This window comes from Serinus canaria, chromosome 3, assembly GCF_022539315.1.
Source record: "Serinus canaria isolate serCan28SL12 chromosome 3, serCan2020, whole genome shotgun sequence".
Classification (NCBI taxonomy): Eukaryota; Metazoa; Chordata; class Aves; order Passeriformes; family Fringillidae; genus Serinus; species Serinus canaria.
The window spans coordinates 1,047,409-1,066,002 of NC_066316.1; the positions used below are offsets into that span (position 1 = coordinate 1,047,409).

An 18,594-nucleotide genomic window follows, 5' to 3' on the forward strand; every position below is an offset into this window, starting at 1 on the left:
CAGGGAAAGAGAGAGGGTGGTGCAAGGCTTGGAAAGAGAAGGCACAGAAGGGGTGCTGCAGATCAGCCATGATGTACCAGCAGTCAGGTGTTTACAATCTCCAGGTGCTCCTTTCCCCTAATCCTACACCTGCTGCCCTCTCCTCTCCTGTGGCCTGAGTTTTCCAGGCTCTACCCTGCAGCCATGGCTCTGCCTCCCCATTAACCAGGAACCTGCTGCTTTGGATTCCTCCGTGCTCTGCCACCTCTGTATGATCTCTCTGCTGTAAAAGAAGCACAGGTGTGTGAGGAGAGGTGTCCAGCAGCCCAGGGCTGAGGAGGAGTGCTTCCCCCACCTTTTCTTGCTGTCCCTCTTGGCAGTTTTCTCCAGCACGGCCCTGCGCCGCAGGTAGTCGTTCTGGATCTCGTTGTACTTGGCCGTGTGCTCCTTGATAAGGTCAGTGGTTTTCTTGTGGTGCCTCTTCACCAGCTCCTTCATCTCCTTGTAGTGCTTCTTCTGCAGCTTAACAAAGGACTTCTGCTGCTTCAGCTCCTCGATGGTCTGTGCTTCCACTTCTGCAGGGAGGATAACACGAGGCACTTCAGCTGTGCAGCAGTGCAGGATTCCAGCCAGAGGAGCCTGGGATGGCCCCCAGCAGGAATGAACAAACCCTGCTTGTTTACTGGGGCAAAGGAAAAATGGCACAAGCTGAGTAGTTTCACCTGAAATGAGTCAGCTGGCTTGAAAGCACTGGGATAAAATGGTTCCACTACTATTCCCTACAAACAAATGGTGCCCCTGCTCTCACAATCATGCTGCTCCTTTTTCTGGCTTACATGGTAACCTGGTGGTCACAAAAGTACAACAATTCCTAAAACATTCCCTGTTGGCACCCCATCTCATGAGATGTGCCCAAGCATTGTTTACTTCAGCCCTGAGGAAAACCACTGGGCACGTGCATTTTCTAGGAGTTACTGCAGTGCCACCCACTGCAGAAATGCCTAAGCCAGGTGCCTATGTCATAAAAAAGATGTTTTCCTTGGCAAGGAAGCTCATCATTCTTGCAGTGTGACCTGTGGATTTATTACCTGTGAGGACACTCTGGATAAGATCTTCTGTCTTTGCAGGTGCTTTCACAGAACCTGGAGGTAAAAGAGGTAAATGTTTAATTCCAAGTCTTTTACAGCAACAGCCATGACTGTGCTGCTGGGCTGAGTGCTAGAACATGGCAGGTGACACAGGACACACAGCTTTTAATCACTGGAGGAAACACATCTTTTGAGCAGGAGAGGAGCAACATGAACACACCAACCCTCTGGGCCAGGACAGAAAGGTGACCTTCCAAAAACCCAGCTGAGCTGTGCTGTGTGACTGATGAGGAGGATGAACTCCCTGACACCCCTCCCAGGAGTGACTGAGTGCCATGAGGCTGGCAGTACAGCCCCATGACACAATGTGATCTTGTACAATTGCAGAATTGCTGCACAGAGCAGGGACCCAGCTCCCTGGGAGTCAGGCAGATCCTGCCTGCAGGGACTGCAGCCACAGCACCCCAACCACTGGGCTTAACAAGCCTTTGCCACAGGAGATGAGTCAATACAAAGCACACAAGGGCCTCAGACTGGGTCTGTGTGTGGGATTAGGGGTCACTACATGCAGGAAATAGGCATAGTGCAAAAAATATTCCAAGAGATTCCTGCACTTGCAGCAACAACAAAAAAAACCCCAGCACATTTTCTTGCTTGTAAAGAATTTCAGTTTCACCACCAGTGAAACTGTTAAGTAGGAGATATTTGTATATTTGAAGCAGAGAAAAGTGGTGGGAAAGTTTCTACCTATTTTAGACAAACAAAACAAACACCACAACTTCCCATCCTTGTTCTTTAGACACAAAGCACTTGAAAAATTATTATCCAGACTAATTTAGAAAAGATGGGGCTTTTTTTTTTTTTCCCCTTTTCCTTTGTTTTGGTGTTTGTTATTTTTTACCTGGTGCTGGCTGGCTGTGCACCACCTGAGTAGCTGGTTTTGGTGTGAGGGAGGCAGTGAAACTGACCCCATTTTCTGCTGGTGTTGGCCTGGGCTCATTGTTGGCTTCAGACGGTGCATCCCCGTGGTCAACCTGAAATCACATCATAATCCACATCATTCTTCCCAACACACAGACTTCATTTACTTGCAGGTCCAGTTTAGGTTTTTAAATGCTAAATTCTGCAAATGTTGTACCTAAAAATGATTCTAAAACAAACCAACACAAGAAGACATCCTTGAGAGCTGTGGTAACCCAGGTGGCTCATTTGTGCTGGGTGAGTTTCAAGAAGAAATGGAGCATGCATTATTCTGAAGAAGTATTTTAAGCAGATATAACTCATCAGGGACATCTTTTAGTGCAACATATATTAGCTGCACCAGATGTGAAGGCTGTAGTGCAGTGGAGAGCCATAAAATCTCCCAGAAATAACTGTAGGTGCTGCCAGGAGAATGCTCCTGAAATCCCTGCTGTGAGCAAAACATGTAGACAAGATCACTTCTAAATTTCACAGACACACCCAGCAGTGCCATTCCTCACCATTCCCAGGAGCAGGACACCCTTCTGAGCCCCAGGAGCTGGCATTCCTGTAGCTGCACTCCAAGGTAAGCTGGAACAGTACCTCCCTTCTGCTGCACCTCTGTGGGACCCAAACACTGAAGCATTTCCCACTGTCTCTTCCTTCTCTCCAGTCTCCTGAAGGCTCAGCTGGCACTGGGCACTGCACTACACCCTGAACAGCTGAAATGCCCCTGTGACCATCAGGATTTAAGCAGGCACCCAGCAAGGTCACTCAAAGCCCTTTGTGTTTTGAAATGTTCCCTCCTCCTGCTGTCCCTGCCAGGGCTGGGTGCCAGGGTGTCTCAGGGAAGTTTGGGATTTGTTCCTCCAGCTGCTTCCATCTCCTCCTCTGAAGGCAATCCCATTACACAAGGAGGCAGGACACCACAGCTGGTTTTGTATTGTGCCCCACACTTGCAGACCATCAGCCTGTGCTGCACCAAGAGAGGCAGAGTGGATTCTGCTCCAAGGGTTTGTGCTGCTGCTGCTGGGCTCCCTCAGCCTGGCCCTGACACCACTCTGTGCACTGCACAATCCCTGTCCCACCAGCCTGCTCCCACCAGAGTGACAGAGAGATCCTGCAGGCAGCAGCATGATGCAAGTGAAAAGCAGTGCCAACAGCTTCATTTACACCAAGCAGCAATGACTGCAGTGAAACACAGAAAATCCTCATTCAGCCAACATTTCTAGCAGAGGAACAGCGTGACAGGCAAAAGCTGTAGCTGTGATAAACACACACAGATGTGTTATCCTCACAGCTCTCCTCAGGCTGCAGTTCATTGCTTTAATAAAAACAATGTTTGCTACACAGATCACCAACAATTCAGGTCAGAATCCCTGACTCCTGGCAGCTCTGTGCCCACCGCATGGGAGGTGGGTATTGCCTTCTTCTGAGGCCTGGTTTGATGTGCTGTGAAATGCTGCACCCCACCTTGGTGAGGAGCTATTAATATAACCTCTCACTTTGGGACACAGAACATCTGTTTGCAGAAACTGCAGCAGAAATGGGAGGCAGGATCACAAAGTGAAGAAGGAATAATTTTCACTACATCAAGCAATCTAATCTCATTAAAAAGCACTTTCTCTTCCCATAATTCATCACACTATGCTAAAAGAATGCTAAAATAAACATGATTTTTTCCTTTAATTTTTTTTTTCCTTTTAGAACAGAACCTGGAGGTAAAAGAAGTAAATGTTTAATTCCAAGTCTTTTACAGCAACAGCCATGACTGTGCTGCTGGGCTGAGTGCAAGCAGCACAGTCATGATGTTTTCAAAACACGATGTAACCCAGCCTTCTAATTTACAGTTTTACTATTCACACAGAGTGGTTTCTATTTCACACTGCCATGTCTATTGCAAGACAGTGCATTTACTAAGCAGAGAGATCCACACCACAGAGGACTCTATCTGGTCTGGTTTTATTTCTGCAGAGAAAAGGAGCTACTGCAGGCTGGGATCAGCTCTTCCCAAGGAATTCTCTGGGAATTCCTTTGGATTGCTCCTCCTGTCTGTAAAGGACACCTGGCAGGGAAGAGAGGGCAGCCTTCCCTACCTGTAGGCTCTGAGAGATTTACAATGGGATCACTGAAAGGTGCAAATCTCCCACTGCTGACTTTCCCCAACACCAGCTCTTCCCAGGCCAGGCTGCAAGGCAAGAGCTGGCCAAGGAAAGAAAAGGTAGGAACTCCTGTCATATTTAAGATGGGAACTTTGTAAATAAATCCAGAGGAGAGTGAGATTGCAGTGCCCATGAACAGACAAGGCTGTGTGAAGCCTGAAGAGAAGCTGATTTCTTGGTTTAAACAAGTTCACAGTTCACTGTTCTGTCAGGAGCCTGTGGAACTCCCTACAGAGGTTGTGTTTAAACTTGTACAGCAAAGAGAGCAAAGCAAAAACCTCTGAGCTTTGCTCTGACAGCTGCTCAGATCAGAAATGTCAGAGAGGGGAAGGAAAGAGGAGTGGGGAGCAGAATGTGTGCTGGGAGCCAGCTCAGCTTTGCACACCCTCAGGTACAGTGGGTAAGCCTGACCCTGGGCTTTGTTCAGCTGGGCTGCCAGCAATCATGGATCACTGGGACTGCTGTGGGCCAGTAAAAGGGAAGAAAACAGAGTGACAGGTGAGGAAAATGTTATCATCACAAAGCATGGGCAGGGAATTCAAGATTTCCAAGTACAGACCAAAATACCTCACCCAAAAAGTGCCTTTAAAGCAGAAGGTAACTCTGGTGAACTCAGACTGACACTTGAGTTTTGCCCCTGTCCCCTGGTGCTGCAGCTAACTCAGTCATTACACATTTGTAGCAAACAGAGTTTTCTTTTACAAAAACATCCTCCTCTATCCTGTGAGTTTCCAAGCTCCTCACCAGTCATCCCTCCTTCCACTTGCTGCAGAAGATAACTCTACTACAAGAATTTTTCTGACTAACAAACAAGCCTGTATATACCAGGAAAATCTGTAGTTTTTCAAAAGTAAAAATGACCTCTAAGGTATTTAAAGGATTCTGTTAAAAAAAGGCTTTGCTATTAATACAGACTCTCACGTGTGGTGTGTCCCAGATAAATGTCTAAGACACTATTGAGCATCTCAGTGTCCTCATTCAGCAGCTGGTGACACTGCACCCAGAGTGAAGTGCTGGCTACTGTCACTCATCTGGTCTGCTTTGGGGACGTATTCTGGGCTACAAAATCTAGTTCAGCAAAGGCTCTGCACATCTGAGACGTGCAGGAGGCAGGCACCGGAGCAGAGGGCAGATCAGGATTGAAAAGCATTCCTCTGTCTTAGCTGGAGACTGCTGAGAGCCTTTTGACCCCTGGGTGTGCACAGCACCTGGCACAACACTGACAGACAGAGCTGATGCTCCCAAACACTGCTGGAAGCCCCAGAGCCAGTGTCTGGAGCACAATGTCTGACCATGCAGAGCCATCAGGAGCCACAGCTCTACTCAGAACAACATCTGTGCTTTGGGCTGCACAGCACCTTCAGTAGCACAGGAACAGCTCCGTCTGCAGGGAACCACACTGAGCTAAAACTGGGGCTCCCACAGCCTTCAGCTGAGCTGCAACAGCCTGTTCATTCACTGCCTGTCAGAGGTCTCCTCCCTCTTCATTTCTGACAGGGCTGAACTCCCCACTAAAATTATTGTAGGGTTACCCTGTGTCTCTTCAGGACATGCTTGCCCACAGAGGATCTATAGAGACATCATAATCTGAGATAGACAAATGTTTCTCAGCAGAATGACCTCTCCAGAGACAGTCTGGAATTCTCTGCAATTTGTAATGTTTTCAGGAAAAACTCCTGGCACAGAGCTGTCATTTTCCAGCAGCACACTGGGAAACAGCAGGCATTGTCTCCCAGAGATTTCAGAGCACACAAGAACCCAGCTCTGCCAGTCCCAGCTCAGAGCAGAGAGCTGCAGTGCACAGCACACTGCTCTGAGTGACAGCACAGTCCCAGTGCCACGCTGCTGGGTGGGGTGGCCTGTGGCCCAGCCCTGCCCAGGATGATGTGTACAGGTGTTCTGGAATCAGGGATTTTCAGTATTTGCCTTCCCAAGCAAACCAGGTGTTTTTAAATACCACAGCACGATCTCCAGGGACTCAGAAACCTCCCTTACCTCCTTCTTGACCTCCTCCTCATCTTCCAGAGTCAGGGCAGCCAGCTGCTTAGCTCTCTGCTCCATCAGGTTCACATATCTGATTGGGTTGGATAAGGCCTCAATCACATCTAGGAACAAGGCAAACACTTCAGTTCCAGAGCCCTGCAGTTATGGCTCTGGCACTCAGGGTTTGGGGGAAAGGCAGAGCAGTGTTTCTCCATGGAGATGCTCTTTCACTGTCTGGCCTGTTCAGAGCCAGTGCCAAAGCCCAGTTCTCTCCCTGGAGCATGGCACTCTGCCCAGAGAACAATTTCACCCTCCTGTGAAATGCCAGTGGAACACAAGTGAAACTTTGCAAGTGCCTGGGCTCTGTGCTCCTTTGGAGAGCTGGCCCTAAGGCTCAGCCCTAAGGGGCTGCAAATCAGCCCATCTCCCAGGAGTGAGGAGACACCCTGCTGCACATCTCTGCTCCCAGGACTGTTATCCCAGCCTGCAAGCCCTCCCAGCCCATGCACTTTGTGTTTCAGTTGACCCCTCTGCTCCCCAGCTGGAGAAGCCCCTGCAGGACCCAGAGCTACCTGCATAAGTGTCAGGGACGTAGTCCTTGACCTCGATGTACACAAAGAGAGCTGGCAGTGTCAGGGGCTGGTTCCTCTCATTCCTCAAGCAGATGTAGTGATAGCCTGCAAAGTAAGGAACAACCAGTTCACAGCATCAACCCTTCCAGGGGCACTCCCAATGCATCTCTGCTGCATTTGTCATTTAGTGTCCCCTCCAGGGACTCCTCAGGTTTACCTGAGGCTTTCAGGGGTAACTGTACAGACTGCTGCAAAGGCACGTGGCACTGCAGCTCAAAATTCTATTTTCTGTTTATTCTTACATATGTGCTAAAAACGATACTTTATTTAAATTTTTCATGCATTCTGGTTTAATACCCATGTCTGGATTTTTTGAGTTTAGTACATTTGATTTTCAAAAGTGACCCTGGTAGTACCCAGCAACCTGAACAACCAAAGTAAACTGAGATGTAACAGCCCATCCACACACAGCATCTAATTTAAAAACCACTCCCTGATGACCACAGGGTGTGAATCCTGCTGTGTGACCATCCTCAGGAATACATCTGTACAAAGAGGAATTCCAGGCTGCTTTGAAAGCTGGCAGCCCAGCCTTGGACTGATCACCTTGTGGCACTGAGGGCTGTGTCCAGCTTGGGAGCCACCCCTGGGAGAGGTGCCAGGACCCAAGGCAGGAGCAGGATGCATTTACCTGGGGGAATCCTCACCTGGCTGATGTAAGCCACTCTCCCTCCAAGCAAAGGCTAAATCCTTGCTTTGGCAATAGTGACAAGTCTGTGCATTCATGTGACAGCAGGATACAACTATCAGCAGCAATGCAGAAGAGAGAAATGAAATACTACAGAGGGTTCTCAGTTCTCTCAACCTCCTCCAAGTTCCCAGCAGGGACACAAACTGAGCCCACCATGCTGTAAACTGAGGATTGCTGGAGCCAGAAGCACAGAGAATGGGCCTGGGGGGAACAGCTCTGCTCAGATTTCACTTGCCAGAAGAGGGAAACCCTTCCCATCCCCTTTCTCCTCCCCAGTCACCCACCCACCCCTTCCTCTGGCACTCAGCAGCTCCTCCAGGAGACAGCTCCAGCAGAAAATGCAGCTGGCATAAAAAGGTGTCTGCTGGACTGACAAACTAAGCTTGCTCATGGAAAAGGTGTGGAGATTATTCCTCAGCAGTAATTTGGCCAGCTGTCAGATGTGGGGACGAGTGAGTTTTGTGTTGGATAAGGCACAGGCCAGACAGAGCTGCCCTTCCTTTTGCAGGGAGTAAAGCTGGGACCACACTCATGGCCCACATGCTGCCCTAATTCAGTTTCCTCCCCTGGCTGGAAAATCTGGCACTGAATGTGAGCACTTCCCTTGCTCCACCTGCCAGGGTCACTGCATCCTTCTGAAACAGGATCTCTAACAAAGTCTCTAGCCTGGAAAATGTGGCCACAGCTGTCACACAAGGTAATTTTCATTGAAGTGGCCACTAATTGTAGTAGAAATAATGTGATTTAGAAGAGGCCAATAATGATCTTTTTCTTTTCATTTTCAGCACTGAGGATGATAGTGATTTTGGGTTGATTTAAAGGTATTGCAGGGATATAACAGCTGGCATAGAGGTCAGTCTTTCACGTGTGCAGAAATTACACCAGGAGGAGCAGGGTTTACTTTCATTCCCAGCCACATCCCATTCTCACAAAGATGACACCAAAACTGGCTCCTGCTGCTCTCTTTCCTCCTAAATGTGTGCACTTGCACTTTTCAGCACAAACCTGTGAGCATGACATTGGTGTACTGGAGAGAAGGAAGTGCCAACTATGCCCCCAGGGCTTTAATTCCATTGCTTTTCCTGGATGGTCCAAAATTACAATTTCTGCTGAAATATGGCATTGTTGTTTTTCAAGTCCTCATCTGCCATGAGCTGCTGAGTGGTGCTGGTGTGGAGCAGCTGAGATTCTGCCTGGCTGTCTCTTTTCAGCACCCAATGTCTGTCTGGATGGGGAAAAGCTTTTACCTGGTCGGATTGCTGAGACTGGCAGGATCCTGTGGCCAATGAATTTCCCTCCTTCTTCATACACTGCCAGCCTTAAACAGGCCAGGGAAGGCAAAACCACCTGCAAGGCAATATTACTGCATTGGTAATGCACCTCTGAAGGATGCAGCTCCTTCCACAGGCTGCACAGCACACATGCTAAAGTTTATCTGGTCATGGGAAGGAGAAAGCAAACAAAAAGAAAGCAAAGAAAAAAGCTTTTCTGATTTATTTTCAGCTTCTAAAAACAGTCGTCTCTGAGCACAGGGGCAGTCAGGCAGGATCCTTAACTAAATCCAGAAATGAAGTACACTAATTAGGAGTTCATTACAGAAGAAAAATGCTGGTGATGTTTCCAAACTTAAGCTCTGGCAGGCTGCCAAAGGAAAGCCATTCAGAAGGCCAGATTATTCAGGGAAAAGAGCACTGCTGCAAGCACCAGGTGTCTAAACACCCTTGTGAGCCCCACTTGTGAGAGAAATCCAAGAGAAACTGTTTTACAGGCACCTGGACTGGGGATGTGCTTAACCAAGGTGCTCAGTGAGCAAAACCCAGAGGCTCTGCTCAAATACTGCAGGCACATTGCAAAGGGCAATAAAACATCCCCACTGCAGGTGCCCAGTGCCTTCTGCACCTCAGCAGCTCAAGTCCCATCTCAGGGGGATGGGATTTGGGTTCATCACCCAGGCAGTGAGTTCCCAGCCCAGTGCAGCAGCAGGCTGCTGGGGCTGTGCCAGCTCAGCCAGCCAGGCCATGGAGCTGCTTTGCCATTGTCCTGCTGCCCCAGGCTCCCAGGAGGGCTGCACAGCCAGGGCACACTGCCAGGCACTGAGCTGCTGCTGGCATCTGTGCCTGCTGCCCCCCAAAGCACCAAGGGCACTCCAGACCCACTCCTGTCAGCAGCAGCTGAACTGTGGAATCACTACTCACAATCTTTTTCCTGCTTTCTAACAAGGGCAGAGTTTCAGTAAGCCATGGAAAGGCCCCACTGGCCAGGGATAAAAAGCCCCACAATTCCTTTTTGGGAAGCAAGGGTGACACCAACCTTCTTGAACACTATGGCTTCCTCCTCCCAGACTGGATTCACTGCATTGCCTTGGGAGGTCTTGGTCTTCAGAGCTTTCCTCCTGGTATCCACAGGCAGACCAAACATGTCCACCTCCACATAGGTACCAACTTTTTTATCAGAAAGGAACTGACCTGAAATGATCTAGAGCCAAAGAAGCTTTGTCAGAGATGGCTGTGCTGGATGAGGAATGAGTATTGCTGTATAGCTCTCATTAATGATCACTAGTGGGCATTTAAAACAGAACCCAAACAGCACCAAGCCCACAACAAACTGGAAAAAAACCCCAATATTTAACAGCAGAGACAGAAAAACAGCTTGTGAGGCCTGGTTTGCTGTGACCCTGTGCTCCTGAATTCCCCTGTGAGCAATAATGTGCTTGAGACCAGGCTGCTGCCCTCCCCTCAGCAGGAATACTCATTTGGATCTCCTCCTCAATCTGTATGCCAGCTCCTGAGAACCCTTCAATTCTCTCTAGTCTCAACAACAGGTTCAAACAATGCTTGAAAAAACAGAGGCTTACATGGCAGAGAAATTATATAGATGCTTTGAGCTGTGAGGGAGAAAGCAATCTTAAAAGTTTATGTTCTAATAAAGGCTCTTGACAGAGGAGTTTTAATATGAAAGTGAAATTGTAAAATAGCTGATCTTTCCCAGTTCTTATTTTTAACTGGCAGCACAGCTCTCAGCTTGAAAAAGGGGAAGAAATTACTTCAGAAAGGTGAAGAGGCTCAGGAGTGTGCAGCAGTGTCCCTTGGCAAACTGGGGCTTGCCCAGAGCAAACCTGCGTGCAGTGCCAGCTGTGCCAGTGTGAGCAGTGTCCCTGTCACCTGCAGAGCCTCCTGCATGCTCCCCCTGAGCACAGGAAAGGGTCCCTGACCCCACAGGAGGGACTGAGAGCTGCCAGGAGTGCACAGGGCACCCCACACACCCTCTTCTCCCTGTGCTTACCCCCAGCTTATTCCTTACCCACATCCCTCCCTGCAGGCTCTGCTGCCCTCCTGCCTGCAGGGAAACACTTCCCTCAGTGAAAACAGGAGGATATCACTCTGAACACACAGGCTGTTCCAAGGGAGGAGCCCATCAAGGAGCAGCAGGGCTCCAGAACATTCATGGTTTGACAGCTGCAGATATTAAAGTGAATTCACCAAGTGAATTTGCTCCCCTGTCACAGCCAGTGCAATCCATCCCCTTGGACACCTATGCAGGTGATTCCCCATCTGCAGACTCCTGGCAGTCCCTGAACTTCATCAGAGGCCTTTAAAAGGAACAAGGGAAAACAAGTTGGCAATGAACTGCAGCTGACATTTATGGTTCCACAGTTCTGCTGGAGAACTTTCAGAAAACCAGAAAAATTGATTTATCCTAAGCATGTGGTGTTCTAGCTGCTCCAGCCCAACCTCTCCCTTCACAACAGCATGCTTTAAATCCAGCCCTCTGTTTCTAAAACCACAGCCAAACTGCTCCTAAATCCAAACACTTCCCAGTTCTGAGATTCTGTAATTATTTCTATGGTAAAGAATACATACAATAAAAATGGTATGTGTTCTTTGCCATGTATGGCAAGGAATTGCATGTAAAATTGTATATTGATTTCTCCTACAATGCAAAATGTGAGGCAGAGTTTAAAAATTAAATGTTGCTCCATGAAATTCAATTAATTTCATTTTCTTGGCTTAGTGTAGTCCTATTCAAGGCCCCTGCAGCACAGAGATAGAAATATATCCATGCTCTGGCATTGCCATGAGAGCACTTCCAGCAGGGAGATCCCTACCTTGACAGAGAGAGTGTTGGCCACTATTCCATCCACGATTCCCTCAGTAAATGGGTCAAAGTGCTTGTCTGGCCTTCTCATGAATTCTGGCTTTAACCTGTAGCCACTTTTGCCATTGTACTCGTACATTCCCATGTTTATTTGCATAGACAAATCTGGAGGGAAAAATATTGGAAAAGAGTTATCTTCTGGACAGATAAATTCGAAAAGCAGTAACATTTTAAAAATTACTGTGATTTCACCCTGAGTGTAACAGAAACAGTACAAGCCTGGGTTAAACACTGGAATTAACAGCTCTGTAGTACCCTTTAATCCCTAGATAATTTTTCCTTTCCTACCTATGAATCAGCACGTGTATGGGAGACATGCAGAGCTCCCCAGAGGCAGAGAGCAGCAGGACTGGACTTACCCACAGTTTGGAAGTTGAGGGCCACCATCTGGCAGCCAGCATTCCAGAAGACTTGGGGCATGTAGTTGGAAGAGTCCACTCGTGTTCCCTTGGGGTAAATCCTGCTCAGCTGCATCTTGTTGTACCTGATCAGTGAGCAGCTAAGGTGCACAACGTGGGACAAGAATCACCTGGCAAGTGAGAAGGGCACTGCAGGGTTAAATTAAACACAGGGAACTCTTTACAGAATGGCCATGGGGTCCTTGCTGGATTTCTGCAAGCATCATGCTTCCAGATGCCCACAGTTTTGTAGGAGATATGATAAATATGGGGCAGTTAAAGGTGCTCAGAACAGGCAAGGAAAGAGCTCAGGCAGATGCATTATTCACAAAATTCCATTTATCTTCACAGTTCCTACTTTGGGATTCCCTGGGATTACATTTCCAGAGGCCAGCTGGTTGCAACCAGTGACTCTTCCTCTGGAGCAGGGAGAGGTGCTCAGTTAAAAGGTGGTTTTCTGCAGAGAGATGAGAATTGGCCTCCACGTGGACAGAAATGACAAGTGTACCCATCTCATGGCTGAGTCTCCAGACCTCTGAGATGGGAATGTGCTGCAGGCAATCCTTGGAAGGAGCTTTCCACTCATCCCCTTTGGGGCACTGCTTTATCTGTTCATCTATTTTACTTTGCTCATTATTAACTGCAGCCATGAGGAGAGAAGCATCAAAAGGTCTAAGCAGAACGCTCCTTAGCTTTTCCTTAGAAGCTATAAAAATCACAATATTGAGGAATTGTGTGCCAATAAATCAGTGGAGGCAGGATGGCAAAGTGAGCACTCTCATGTGACTTTGCGAAGAAGTCAGCCACATTTTGACAATTTGCTCACCGTAACTCTTAGCTCTCCATGTAGGATGATAAATTTAACAAGCAGAATTAGGTCTCCAATATGTCATTTATGCCTATTCCCTCTAGTCCTAGCCCTCAGCACGAGGACTCATGCCAGTTTTTAAATTAGCTCATCAGAACTCAGGCCAATTAATTCCTTTAGAAAGACTAAAATCTTTAGAAAGAATAAGATCTAATCTACAAATTTCATTTGGGCTCCCTATTTCCCCAGCTCCCGTCTCTGAATTCCAATAAAGCTCTGTAGCAGACCTCAGACACGGAAGGACTTGGGAAGCCACTTTGTCAAAGTCAAGGATACTCCACAAATTCCACAGGAGACTTGGTGAGCTGCTCAAGCCCTTTGGTTTCCACAAAGGAAGACATTTCAAAGCTTTTGTTGCGTTCTGCAGGTGGAGAGGGGAGACAAAACCAGGGGTAGAAGAGGTTAGAGCACAAACTGCTGTGGTCAGTGGCAATCCCCTCACCCCCCCAGAGCTCAGCAGCTCTGCTCACCCTGATCCCAAGGGACTGATGGCTGTGCCCTTGCCCTGCACACCCTGAGAGCCCCAGAGAAGGGCAGGGCTGAGGCTGGGGCAGCTGCAGGCAGCAGGGGCAAAGCACCCTGTGGCTGTAGTGGAGAGGGTGAGCCCAGAGATCCCAGCTGTGACACAGGGGCTCAGCACTCACTGTGGGCACTGCTGGACCCCTGCCCTGTCTCTGCAGGCTGATGTCAGGCTGGGAGCCACCTGGGGCTCTCAGAACTGATGTCCATGTCAGGGGAAAGGGAGCACTGCTGGGCCTGCAGTGGCTCTGGGTGCATCAGGGGCGAGGTCACAGCTCTCCAAGCCACCACCCACCACCATCCAGCCATCCCTGAAGGGACACTCCTGCGCCCCAGCAGGGAGTCAGACCTACTCCCCAAGTGATGCCAGGCTTTTATGATCTCTTGCATTTGGTTCAACTTTCTGATCTGCAGGTGGGAACAGCTCCTCCTCAAGGTCTGAGCTGGCAGGAACCAACACTAATTTGGGCACTGCTTGTCACTCACCTTGGCCTGGTGTGGGCACAGGCACCAGGATGCAGCAGAGCCCATGTCAAGACCCTGCCAGGTTCAGAACCTCCCCTTTGAGCAGAGCAAAGGCTTTCTGTAAACCAACACTCCCACTCCATGCCAGCCAGCCCTGGGCTTGCCTAGAAGGGTCACAGCTCTGCAGGCAAAGCCTTTAACTCAGCTGTGATGTGTTTAAAAAGGAGGGGACAGTGCCTGTGGTGGAGCAGGACCTCTCCAGCCTCACCTCTCACCTCACTGCAGGCAGCCAGAAAGGCAGAGAGAAGGTGCAGAAATGGCTCCAAGTGTGCTGCAGCAACCCAGGCCAAAGAGCCAAGCTGCAAGGGAGGGACAAAACTGAGCAAAAGCTCAGAGGAGCAGGACAGGAACAGGTGGGCCCTGTCCTCCCAGGGAGCCAGAAAGGAGGCAGTGGATCCAAGGAAATTGTTTGGGCCACTGTGAGAGGAAAATGTGCTGCCAGCCTGGGAACTACAAACCATTCTCAGCCTATGCTGAAGAGTCAGAGGATGAACATGGGTTTCCAAAAGTAATTCCCTGCCTCTAGGAGAGCTGGCACTCACCCTTTATGGTGGTCCCTATTTCTAACCAGGCACCATCATGCTACTGCTAATATTCACAGCTGTTATCTCCTAATGGTGAAAAATTCCCATGGCTCCTAAAGGCTGCTCTCCTACCACTCCCTCTTCCTTCCCAACACACAATATCCTTTCCTTCTCCAGCTGGCTCACCTCCATCTCAGCTTCCCACAAAGCCATGGGGTTATTGTTATTGCAGCCACCCCCTAGTGATGGCAGAGCAGCAGCCACACTCCTGTACTGGCCTGATCCTGTTTGGAATGGAGGTGCTGGAATTCCTGCCAGCAAAACTCTTATTTCTCAGCCTTGCCTTTAAGTGGAGCATTTGCAGGAAAGCAGAGCTGGTAGCTGGTAAAGGATTTGGTTACCAACTGTCCAGAGCTTAATCAGGCTCACAATTAAAACAAGAACCATCATTTCCTTGTAGTATCCAGAGAGGATTAAGGGACCTGCTCTTTGAAGAAAAAACTGCAGGAGAGCCATTTCTCTCTGTGATACATTGCACTGTGCTATCTTACCAGGAGCAAATTACTGCAGAGTGAACAAATAACTCATTGAAAACTGTCTGGAAAACGTGGGGAAATACACTTCCAGCTCCTTGCTGCCAGAGAACAGGGAGCCTTTCTAGAGAGGGCAATCAGGGCACTGGTACAGGTCCACTGCTGTTCAGTACTTCTGTTACCAGCTTGGATGCAAGACCAGAAAATGCACTTTAAAAGGTGTGAGTGACAGGAGCAGTGAGGCACTGCTGTCACCACACAGCTCTGGATCACAAATCCAAACCAACTCTGAATAAAACATCATGAATTAGCAAAGTGCTGTACCATTGAAACTATAAAACTGTGTAAAAGACAAGTATGGATCTCTGCACCTGAGAAGGTGAGGCCAAGGGAACTGTGGTGACAGCAGTAACATTTTTGGGAAGCAGCTGGACAGCCAGCAAGCTGAAAGCACTCCTCATTTAATCCCTTCTTTATTCAGCTCATTTAATGAAGACCCAGCAGTGAGCCCAGGCCAAGACTGAGACCAGAACACCCAAGTTGTCCTTTAGCCTGCCAGCAACATTGACCACCTAGGGCCATATTTATCACATCACGATTTTTTGACAAAACCACCAAAATTTTAATTCCTTGACAATATGAGTTCACTGAAACTCTATTATTGATCAAAGGTCCCATCAGGACTTAGGAGAAAAACCTGGACAGCAGCAGATCTTTACAAAAAGCAAAACTCAGAAAGGCAAAGGCGTGTGAACAGAAAAAAAAAACAACAAAAAAACCCCAACATGAGACAATTCTCTAACAGCTGCATCAGCTTGTAGTGCTAGGATTCACATGGCTTCCTTTCCAGAAGGCACAGCTCCTTCCCACTGTGCTCCTGTAACTCTCATCAGAGCTGGAGGAGATGATCAACACCCCAAGGGCCACCACTGCAGGGAGCAAGCACAGCTCCCTGCATGGGGCTGGCACTGCTGCTGTGTGCTATCTGGGTAAATACCCCACACAAATGGACACTTGGGAACTTCCTACACGTTTGCTATTCATCTCAGCAAATGCCAAACCTTGTACACAGACGTGGACTAAGGCAACAATTACCTGTCCTCTGCCAAGGACACCACAAATCCGGAATAAATTAAAGGGCTGTGCACTTCTTGAACTAAAAAGCTCCAAAAGCACATTAAAACCTGTCAAAACAAAGTGAAGGAGGGCAGGCAAACAGCAGGGGGTGTGCATCAAGGAAGGCAGAGATGCTGCAGTGTTTACTGAGGATGCCACGGAGTGCATTCCAGCAGGGGGTGAAATGATGGCCCTTTCTTTACAACACAGAGAGGCAGGAGAGTGAATCTGCACGTGGGGAAGGGCAGACTCTGCCGGCCCTGGATCTTCTATAAAAGTACTAGAGGCAAAAAGAAGTAGGAATATTTATGACCACCTTTCTCAAACTGCAAAAGTTACTCCTCAGTCACAGACAACAAAGACAATGTAAGCACGTGACTTTCAAAACTGTTTTTGAAATGTCAGCATGTTTACTGTTGATGAAGTTGGATATTTAGACTAAAAGAGGTTTCAAAACAAAAGTGGATTTATTTGGCTGGATACCAAGGGAACATTTTCTGTGTTCCTGTACCTAACTGAGAGGAAGCCAAGCAGCATTTCTGCAGAACTCTGCCAAACACTTGCCAGGTAATTTTAAGTATAAGATGTTTCTTACTTACTTTTTGATACTTCAAATGACTCAAACTTCACAGGCTGAATGTAGTTTACCAGGTTAGACATCTCTTCAGTGGCCATAGCCTCACTTCCAGCAGTACCCTAGGGAAGAGAAGGGAAAATGCTGCAGCTGGGTCTGTCCATCAGAAGCCACAAATGCCAAAGCCCAGTTTTCTGTCAACTGTGGTGTCTTTCACTGGCCCTGGCCAGAGAAGGCAGTGCAGGGAATGCCACATGGGAAAGAGCAAAGTGGGCAGGAGGATGTAAATGTTTACTGCTCATCCTTTTCCCGTGGCTCCCAGGGAAGGGACAGCGTTGCCTCCTCCCCTGCACTGTGCTGAGCACATGCTAGAGTACTTCTCCACAAATAATGACCCTCGCAGGGTTTGATGGCAGGTTCTCATCCAACAAAGATAAACACACCCCAGGCAGCTGCCTCGAGCAGATCTGCTATTTGTGGTGCTATTTGTGGTGCTATTTGTGGTGCTATTTGTCCTTCACCTCGAGAGAACGGAGGTACAAACACAGCAAAGCTGTGCTCCCACAGCCACCACCAGCCCAGCCAGCTGGGGATGCCAGTGCTGTGCTCTGCCCTCCTTCCTCCACTGGATGGCAGCTCCACTCCTGCTAACACACACCAACCCACTCCCCCAGCATCTCTGCCCTTACTTCATCCATCGAGGACTTCTTACAGTCGTCGTCGTAGTCATCGTCGTCGTCGCTCTCCATCTCTGCTTCTCCTGGAAGTCCCAAGCAGAGGACAATGACTGCCTGAGGCAGCAGTGACAAGTGGCAGTGACACACCCAGGAAGGATGTGCAAGTGGCACTGCCTGGGGCAGCCTGTGCTGGGCCTGTGCTTTGTCCCAGCCCCACCAAACCCAGCCCTGCTCCCGAGAGACTCGTCCATGCTCAGTGTGGATTCCAGCTCCCCCTGCCCAGCCAGCAGGAGCTCTTCCTCTGCAGCTGGAGGATGCTCATTCTTTGGCACTCAGCACTGGGAGGAGAGTGCAGTGTGCTCCGTGGGTGGGCAGGGTCTCAGAGTGCTCTGAGACATTCCCGACTCTGGGACACAGCCCCAGGGTTTGGAGGTGTGAGTTCACCCTGCTGCTGCTGCTGCAGGGTCCCTGCAGGACCTCCAGGAGTGCCTCAGCCCCTCTGGGGAGCAGCAGCCAGCACAGGGAGGGGAGAAACCACCCTGAAAATCCATGGGCTGCTGCTGTGCTGTGCTACCAAGGGCTGCTCAGAACCCATCTGTGCTGGGCATGCCACAGCCCTGCTCTGGGCAGGGGCTGGCACAGAGGCCAAAGCACAGGAGGTGCCTGGCAGGGCTCTGGAGCAGAGCTGAGCCGTGCCAGCTGAGGGCAGTGCAAGCCCAGCCATGGCAGGAGCTGCCCAAGGCTCATCCTGTCCCTGAGAGCTCCAAGGGCTCCAACAAAGCACGGCCACTGCCTCCCTCCCAACCGCAGGGCACTCAGAACTTCCACGGCAAGGTGAGAGTTCTTTCATGCCAATTAACAAAGGCCCCCCCTCGCCTCCAAAATGGTCTGATTGGCCGCATCAGAAATTAAATCATTAAGGAATATCAAGTTTATCTTTCCCTTTAGAGACTCCTCCTGTGGGGCTGGCTGCCATCAAGTGTACCTGTGCCTCTTAAGGCTCTGGAAAGAAAGATTTCCTTATCCTGCAGTCCCCTGTCCACACCTGCAAGAGTGACAGCTCTCCCTGAAGATTTCATTCCACAAATCTTCCAGCTTTCTTCAGCAGTGCCAGCACAACAATCTAACTATTGTGCAGCATTCCCAAATTCTCCAGAGAATGGTAATTCAGTCTCAGCTCCTCCTGTCAGTCTGGGGCAGAATCCCAAGC

The 18,594-nt window shown here is 49.1% G+C and overlaps 1 protein-coding gene across 1 annotated transcript in view; it reads right to left on the reverse strand.

Annotated features, from left to right (window-relative positions):
- Positions 1–18,594, reverse strand: part of PLCB1 (phospholipase C beta 1) — a 323,846-nt gene that overhangs the window by 65,058 nt on the left and 240,194 nt on the right. Inside the window, exons 15-26 of the mRNA XM_030236244.2 lie at positions 17,397–17,467; positions 16,733–16,829; positions 13,193–13,277; positions 12,010–12,134; positions 11,601–11,755; positions 9,806–9,970; positions 8,743–8,842; positions 6,745–6,849; positions 6,185–6,294; positions 1,969–2,101; positions 1,068–1,121; positions 335–554 (exon numbers count right to left, since the gene is read on the reverse strand). Coding sequence (XP_030092104.1) covers positions 335–554; positions 1,068–1,121; positions 1,969–2,101; positions 6,185–6,294; positions 6,745–6,849; positions 8,743–8,842; positions 9,806–9,970; positions 11,601–11,755; positions 12,010–12,134; positions 13,193–13,277; positions 16,733–16,829; positions 17,397–17,467 — 1,420 coding nt within the window. The remainder of the gene's footprint in view (positions 1–334; positions 555–1,067; positions 1,122–1,968; positions 2,102–6,184; positions 6,295–6,744; positions 6,850–8,742; positions 8,843–9,805; positions 9,971–11,600; positions 11,756–12,009; positions 12,135–13,192; positions 13,278–16,732; positions 16,830–17,396; positions 17,468–18,594) is intronic.